The 8,625-nt window shown below is 36.7% G+C and overlaps 1 protein-coding gene across 1 annotated transcript in view; it reads left to right on the top strand.

Annotated features, from left to right (window-relative positions):
• LOC103673037 (multidrug resistance-associated protein 1) overlaps positions 1-8,625 on the top strand; it is an 85,635-nt gene that overhangs the window by 36,069 nt on the left and 40,941 nt on the right. Inside the window, exons 10-14 of the mRNA XM_008701738.2 lie at positions 1-67; positions 161-227; positions 608-734; positions 4,966-5,142; positions 8,195-8,362. The exon at positions 1-67 is cut by the window's left edge and continues 18 nt beyond it. Of these exons, the coding sequence (XP_008699960.1) occupies positions 1-67; positions 161-227; positions 608-734; positions 4,966-5,142; positions 8,195-8,362 (606 nt within the window). The remainder of the gene's footprint in view (positions 68-160; positions 228-607; positions 735-4,965; positions 5,143-8,194; positions 8,363-8,625) is intronic.

The raw sequence follows: 8,625 nt of genomic DNA, 5'->3' as shown, positions 1-8,625 counted from the left end.
CGTTTGGAAGACTTTCTCAACACTGAGGAGCTTCATCCTCAAAATATTGAAACAAACTACGTAGGAGGTCAGCATTTCCACAGCATTCAATATTTATTTGACTTCCAGGTTGAAGATAATTGGCTCTAAAAGGCACCATTGTATTTATTTTTCTTTTCAGATCATGCCATTGGTTTTACAAATGCTTCCTTCTCCTGGGATAAAACAGGGATTCCAGTACTAGAAAAGTAAGTCACAGTTTAGGGAAGATGAAAAACAAAAATTTTTTTAGCACTGAATTCTATAGTGTTCCATATTTTTATTTCTTAGTATTTTTAAAGGAGAAGATGAATACATTAAATTTTACAAGACTTTTTTATTTAACTTTTCACGATACCTTCCATTTTTATGGAATTTTTTTTTTCGCTCTTGTTTTCTATTCATTTCCTCCGTTTCCTCTGCAGCATTTGTTGTTTGCATTTTGGAGGGCTGGGTATTCATAGAATAATGTAGTATCATATGAATAGCAACAATTTCAAGGATGATGCTCGGTACTCTAACTTATCTGGGAATAAACATTAAAAATGTAACAAGAACTTCCTATATTATCTCTTCTTTTCTTGTGCAGCTTGAACATAAAGATTCCAGAAGGAGCTTTAGTGGCTGTTGTAGGGCAAGTTGGATCTGGAAAATCATCTGTGCTTTCTGCCATTCTGGGGGAAATGGAGAAACTTACAGGAGTTGTTCAAAGAAAGGTAAAGCCAAAAATACATCCATCCCACATCTCCTAGTGTAGTAGGCTGTGGCCATCCCATGGTTAGCGTCAATAAGAACTTATCAAATTAAATTGAAGATGCAAGTATTTAATGGGCACTTCTAGTTTGTCGCAAACATTTCAATTTGCACAAAAATTGATTAGCTATGGATAGATTAGTAACAGCATTCTGTGCACCTAATACTTTAGCGAATCGTTTATGAATGCTTATGGTAATTGTTTGATGATATTAACTGAATTGCAACCAATTATAGAGAAACTAATGTGATTTATATTTTAATTTGATTTGGTTTCTAATTATCATTCATTGCAAAGTTGCCTAAGCAATTACAGCCACATTTCTAAGAAGTCTTATTGTTGCTCAAGGGTAGGATCTTTGACCCGGAAAAAAAAAATCAGAAAAATAATAATATTAATAGCTTACTTTTAAATTTCAGCTCTTGGACTATGGAGAGGACTACTCCAAGCCTTTTGTTCTATTCTTAAAGGTCAATAGGAATAAGAATTCAACAGGTTCTTAATCAGCCATTATTTTTTGAAACCGTAGACTATCTAATGAATTTTTCCTTAGATTTAACTAACTCTTGGGTAAAATACTAACCTAATCCCTCCTTCTCACTTCTGACAAGATGGAGCAGTTCTATGATGTGAGACAAGTTTCTGCAGTTTTTCTCTCTAGGAAGAATCAACTCTAATTCTTGAATTTTTCTTCATAATATGTGTTTCCTCATATCCTTATATCTTTCCTGATTCCAGTCCTCTAATGATTAGTCCTTTCTTTATTCTTTTCTCTTTCAGCATTACTATTACTTATTTTAGGATCTACTATGATATCTGGGACTTTATCTAATAAGAGTATACTTCATGAATAGCACTACATTTTAACCTTAAGTATACCGTCTTTGTACCTTTATGTTCTTCATAATGATTGCTGTCAGTCATTTGTCTATCGTTGAAGATGACTGTAACTTATCTTAGGTCAGTGAGTATCCTTTAAAAATATGATTGTCATATTGACTTTATTTTCATTTATTTAGTGTCTTCAGCTATTTTTACTGAGCAATTATTGCACACATATTATGTGTCCGGCATTAGTACAAGGGAAACAGGCATGAATATGATATTCCCCTCTTTTTACAGAGTTTATAGTCTCGTGAGGGAGATACTAAAATCAATTATGAGAGGTGTTTAAATCAGATAAAAAAATGAATCAAAGTATAAAAAACAACAAACTCTGAAGAGTTAGAAAAATGATCAGAGAGATGGTAGCCTTTTACTTGATCTTAAAAAATAATTAGGAATTGATCAAGATAAAAACATTATTAATTCTGGATTTCATCTAATGCATTAATGTGCAAAGACCTAGCCTGGTTCTTAGCACAGTCAGCTAGCTCCCTGTGAATTTTTATGGTTATTGTTATCTTTATTATGATTGTTGAAGCTCTCATGGCAAGATTTAAAGATTATTTCTGATACCTTTGAGGGTTTGAAATTAAGAAAATGTTCATGGTGATGCAAGAAATCATAACAAAACTGTTACTAATCACAAGACAGAGAGGACACCCTTTGTTTATATTAAGCCAGAGTTGTGGAAGAGAAAAGATAGTATCTATCAGTATAATCGACAATTTTGTCCTTCAGGAAGTTCTTTGGTCCAGAACAATGGCAGGAAGTTCTTTGGTCCGGAATTTAGAGGTGTCACACTCTAAATTCTTTCCCAAAACATTTTTTTTTTAAGAGAGGGAGAGAAGGGCAGGGGAAAGGCAGATGGAGAGGGAGAGAGAAAATCTTGAGAATATCAAGTGGGTTCTACACCCAGCGTGGAGGCCGTCTCAGGGCTCAATCTCACAACCTGGAGATCATGACCTGAGCTGAAACCAAGTCAGATGCTTAACTGATTGAGCTACCCAGGCACCCCTCAAAACATTTTTAATCCTAATTTTATAACTGTGATTCTTATCATCTCTCATTTAATAATAAAAATAAAAATAAATAGGGGCACCTGGGTGGCACAGCGGTTAAAGCGTCTGCCTTCGGCTCAGGGCGTGATCCCGGCGTTCCGGGTTCGAGCCCCACGTCAGGCTCCACCTCTATGAGCCTGCTTCTTCCTCTCCCACTCCCCCTGCTTGTGTTCCCTCTCTCGCTGGCTGTCTCTATCTCTGTCAAATAAATAAATAAAAAATCTTTAAAAAAAAAATAAATAAAATAAAAAAAATAAAAATAAAAATTAATAATAATGGACTTAACACTAAGTGTTTACAAGGTGCTTTTGTGTTTTATCTTTCTGTTCCTCAAGGTTTCACATGAGCATTTTTTTGAGGCATATATCACAACGTTCAACCTTCAGTCCCCTTGTTCTCAAAGGTTCACACCAGGCACCATTCATGCAGAGTTTTCTGTATTCAGTGTTCTTGGATGGAACATTAGAGATTTGGAAGACAGTGTTTGAATTAGCAAAACTTTTCTTGTGGTGTCATTATTAAGAATAAAATGAAACAAAAACACCTTTTCATTCATATGTGAAATTGAAATAATAATTATTCTAAAAATTAAAGGAAAAATTTACACCTCTGTGAAAATGGATCAACTGTTCTTCAGCTCCAGTCATACCAGCACATCAAGTCTTTACCTCTCAATGTAGTATTTAGTTTCTGTTTTATATTTTGCACCATTTTTCCTGTTCTTCAGTCTTTTTCTCTGTGTTCTTCCTCTGTTCCCCTTATCTTGCTAAATACAGAAGTGTTCAAAATCTCTATCACTGGAGAATTGATTTAATATTATTTTAATCAAAGGTTATTCACTAGGCAAGGCAATTCAAGAGCAATTACTTTTGTGTTCAAGATCAAGTCAGATCAGAATTATATTGTTTGGGATCAAAAGCCACTCCATGTCTTACGTGCTCAACAAAGAATTAAAAGTTAATCTTTGATCTTTAAATACCTGGAAACATCAAAAGGCTCATAGTTACATACATATACGTAGGTTCGTAGGTCAAAAAGTACTCTAAGTATATTGTATTGTTATACAGCACACAGTAGTCAAAATAAATTCTCTAAAATCAATGTTTGGATAGAGGCCACGGGGCAGATTGAAAGGTAAGTCTAGTTCAAATATTGTGGGTCCTTTCTAAGAAAAGAAGGGTTAGTTAAAAGGATATATTATACAGTAGACTGTCATATATTCAGGAATCATTTTGAGTCCTAAAATCATCAAAAAAGAAGCGTAGGAGCAGTGGGTATGTGGAAGATACAGATGTGCCACCCAGATACCTTGTCTAGCAAGCGCTTGCCTCCCAGCATGGGCGTGTGTGCAGCAAGTCAGCTCCTTCAGGGTTGGCCTGATGAGAACAGCCTGGCCTCACAATCAAAAGCCAGGCCAGTTTAGCCTAACATGGAACAGCTCTGATGGGTAATACTCTACATCTCTCTAGAGGGTTGGTCAAAGCTTTGTTGGATCTGGATCACGGTGCGACTTCTCCATCCACCCAACCCTCCTACCTTCTCTCCTTCCACAAGAATTGATCCCAAAGAAACAACTTGCACTCCAGGCTCAGGGTTATGCACTGAACTGTGTTCCCCCCAAATTCATATGTTAAAGTCCTAATCCCAAGAATGTGACTGTATTTGAAGATAGAGTTAATTAAGTTAAAATATAATAGGATGGCCCTTAATCCAAGATGACTGATGTTCTTCAGAGAAGAAGAAATTAAGACACACATACCCACACAGAGCGAAGGCCGTGTCAAGACTCAGGAAAAGACAGGCATCTGCAAGCTAAGGAGATAGGCCTCAGGAGAATCAACCTTGCCGACAACTTGTTGTCAGACTTCTAGCCTCCAGAATTGTGAGAAAATAAATTTCTGTTGTTTAAGCAACCCCGTCTGTCGTATCTTGTTATGGCAACTGGAGCTAACTAATACATTCAGCCTCTCCTTCCAGAAAACTCCACCAGAGAAAAATAACTTTGATAGAAACTACAGTGAAAGCAAATAAGAAGCACCAAGTAACTCATTTGAAGGGGCCTCTAAACATAGATAAAATTAACATGTAAATAGGATATATTTACATTTAAGAAATAACCTAGTTTTTTAAAAATTCAGTTTAAAGTAAAAGGAAGCAAAACCATGGACTGAATATGTTCCTTACATGTGGTACATGCAACTTTTTCTATTCCCTTGTTAAAAGTATTTGTTTTATTTCTTCCTTTTTTAGGGTTCTGTGGCTTATGTTGCCCAGCAGGCCTGGATTCAGAATTGCATTTTACAAGAAAACGTTCTCTTTGGCTCTATCATGCAGAAGCAGTTTTATGAGCGAGTGTTGGAAGCCTGTGCTCTCCTTCCTGATTTGGAGCAGTTACCAAATGGAGATCAAACTGAGATTGGAGAAAGAGTAAGGAAGATATAATTTATCATATGCGGGAATAAAACTCCATTCAGCCATGCTAATAAAATATTTATAGTCTTTTTCCTGAGGTCCTAGAGAGCCATACACAACTATTATTTTAAAAAATCATTACAGAATTCCTATGAAAGAGATGGCAATATTAAGGACAAATAATTATCTATAATTGACTATTTGGAAAAGCAGGAAATTCTGTCGTTAGGATCCGCGTGGGGGAATGAAAGCCCACCAACTGGATCATCAGCACTTTGTTTTCATTGCTGGCATGATGCTGTTCACTATCTAATGAGTGAATGATAGTTTTGTGGGGGGTTTTTTCTCTGTGTCTCTTGTGCACAAAGTCACGCCTAGGACAGTAGCAACAGAGCGCCAGTCTCCCAGTGGTGGCACAGAGCCCAGGTTCTAAAGAGGCTCAGGGACGATGCTGTCATTAATGTGCCTTCTCCGTGTTTGCTCATTCTTGCCTAAGAGGATCTTGTTTCCCATAGTCTTTGTTCTATTTTATTTTCGTTGCATTAATGAATAGTCATTACGCTGCCCGTGTGTTGGAGTTAAAACAAAACAAAACAAGATAGCGTGAGCCAAAGCATGAACCCCGAGAGATTATCTCCGACCCGTGACTAAAATCTCCATTAATTAAACACGAATGCAAAAGCAGCCTCTGCCTGCGATTCATGTGTGCTGTGAAGATGAGTCAATAATCCTGGCCAAGTGCTTTGAATTTCTGAAAAGAGAGTCAGCGTAGCATTGTTAGGCATTTCCCCCCTGGCCCCCTGTTGTTTAATCGTCCTCTTATATGAATTGATAAATAAAATAGAGAACAAAATTATAGAAAGTAGACATATTTAAAAATCTCGCATGAGGCCAAATTTACCTTTTAAGTAGAGTTACGTTGGCTTCGCTCACAGTCTGTTACTTTGCAGATGTATTTTCTCAAGTTATTAAATAGATTTAGTTTTTTTCCTCACTTCTGTGTTTTTTTCTGGTGTCTTCATTACCTGCAGGCAAAATGGCACCATAGCTAAAATTATGCAGAAATGTGACTTCTTCAAACTTGTTAATACATATTGAATATTCTACTAATAAAGGCAATCTCTAATAATATGAGATAGTTTATAGTATGTAACTAAAAAGAATCTAAAGAAGAAAAAAATTCAAAATATGAAGTATATATTTAATATAGGCATAAATGTTATTGTCTTTTATAACTTCTGCTTTTTATTATTAAATGTATCCCAATCTGATGATATATTTTAAAATAAACATGTAATTGAATATTTCAGAAGTCAATCTGTTTATAGCTGTTTTGGAGACAACCAAGATAACAAATGGAGAGTTTTCCTCAGTTGTATCTATCTTTTCCTTTGGCATTCTTCAATTGACCACAAATATTTACTAATGTATTATATGCCTTTATTCTGCTGTGGGGTACACAGTGATGAGCAAGAGAGCTATCACCTTGCCTTCAAGAGATTTCTAGTCTAGTGGATCTCTGCCAATGAAATTATCAATTGTCTTTATTAATATTTATTAATCACCCGTGTCAGACACAGTCTGTGTGCTGGGAGTGCAAGGATGAATTAGCTCATAGTCTAGTGAGGGAGACTGATGTGGGTATAGCCATTTCTGGCAATGGGATGACTAAATAGAGCACCTCTAGGACAGGAAAATGGAGGGAACGAATCCGAATCCGTTTACTTGGAACACTGGGTGGAAGATTGCTTTCAAAGAGGACTTCCTGGAGTGAACAGCTTTTGAATTGAAAAGGGAGTATATGGGCTCCCTAGCAGAGTGACCAGCCTCTGCTAGTCCGGTTGGCAGGCTGCAGTCACATGAAGATGGTATTGGGAGAGTGGTTGAAGGATGAGTTAATACGAGAACATAAGTATTGTAGATTTATACTAAGGAATTCTCCGTTGCTCATGGATGATAGCAGGAGATGTGGGCATCGCAGGTTTTTAAACACGGTGATTACGTAATCACAGGATATGCAATGACAAGGCAGACCATGCATTGGAGAGAGGAGTGATTGGGTGATAAGAGCTGATGTTGATTGCATCTGTACTTGGTGTTGGATTTGTTGTAAATGTTTCACACTCATCTTATTAAATGCTCATGACACACACATGAGTTGGGGGCTGTTATAATCACATGCACACATGCACACACACATACATACACACACATGTATCATATTACTTTATATATATATATTTTTTTTTACATGCCTATCTCCCCTGCTAAACTGTGACCTCCTGATGATAGAGGCTCGGTCTCATTTATCTTTGAATCCCAAGTGTTAACATAGCACCCAGAATATGGTTATACAAAGGAGGTATTTGTTGAGTAGACAGAGGATGAGAAAGGCAAAAAAGCAATGGCATTTTACAATTAGAGGTAGCTGGCTGAGTTCTGTGCTGCAAGGAGGGCTTTTAAGCCAGATCTGTAAACACTAAATATAAAATAAATCAAGTAAATTGGGCCTGGCCCCATAATTCTCTATACGTGGCTGTACATGTCGACTTTAATTCTCACACAGAATGATGTATATTCCTTATTCTTGCTTCTTAGAGTTGTACTTTTGCCAACAAGACTTGTACTAATCTTTCTACAGAATAAAATAGGACATGGTGATTACTGCTTTGGTAATTTAGCCATTATTCTCAATTTTCTATGTGTCAGTTCAAAAATGATCACTGGTGTCAGTATATTGTTGGCAGCAAAAGTCTCATTTAATATTTCAGAGGTATGACTTTTCAGAGTTAGGGGATTGGAAATTCTTTTCTCCTTAATTGCTAGTACCTACTTTTGAGAGCAAGCAGTTAAGAGAATGTAGATATATCTGTTAATTTGCACAAGTTAGTAGCATTGGAGATAGGGGATGGGAGTAGGCCATTGGATTTGGGAATAAAGAATGGTTTGAGGGTTAATCTTGAGTTGTTTTCTATCCATGCTCTAGAAGAGAAATTGGATGTCACTACATGTGCTTTGAGATTTACACATTTTTGGTCTTGGTTTTTTCCTCCTGCTCCATTTCCAGGGTGTGAATATAAGTGGGGGCCAGAAGCACCGTGTAAGTCTGGCCCGAGCTGTGTACAGTGGGGCTGACATCTACCTCCTGGATGACCCCTTTGCTGCAGTTGATGTTCATATTGGAAAGCAACTTTTTGAGAAAGTGATTGGGCCCTCAGGTATTTTGAAAAACAAGGTAGCCATAGTGTCACTTATATTTTTGGGGGGAAAGGGGAGGATAATCTGCACAGCATTGTGCCTGAAATTCCAATATTTTGTTCATTTGTTGAAGTAGTGAAATTTCACATGAAAAAGGGAATGTCATATTGGTCTTTTTACAGGTAAATTTTAATGAATGTTTTTAAAAGTTTTTTGTTTGTTTGTTTGTTTTTTACGAGTTTACTCTGACAATAATTTGTGTGATTGCTACCTTATAGACTGGTACCATACTCTAAGGGG

The sequence above is a fragment of the Ursus maritimus genome, unplaced genomic scaffold (genome assembly GCF_017311325.1).
Source record: "Ursus maritimus isolate PB19 unplaced genomic scaffold, ASM1731132v1 scaffold_4, whole genome shotgun sequence".
NCBI lineage: Eukaryota > Metazoa > Chordata > Mammalia > Carnivora > Ursidae > Ursus > Ursus maritimus.
The sequence above is the reverse complement of the archived record's forward strand: the minus strand, read 5'-3'. Positions and strand labels throughout refer to the sequence as shown.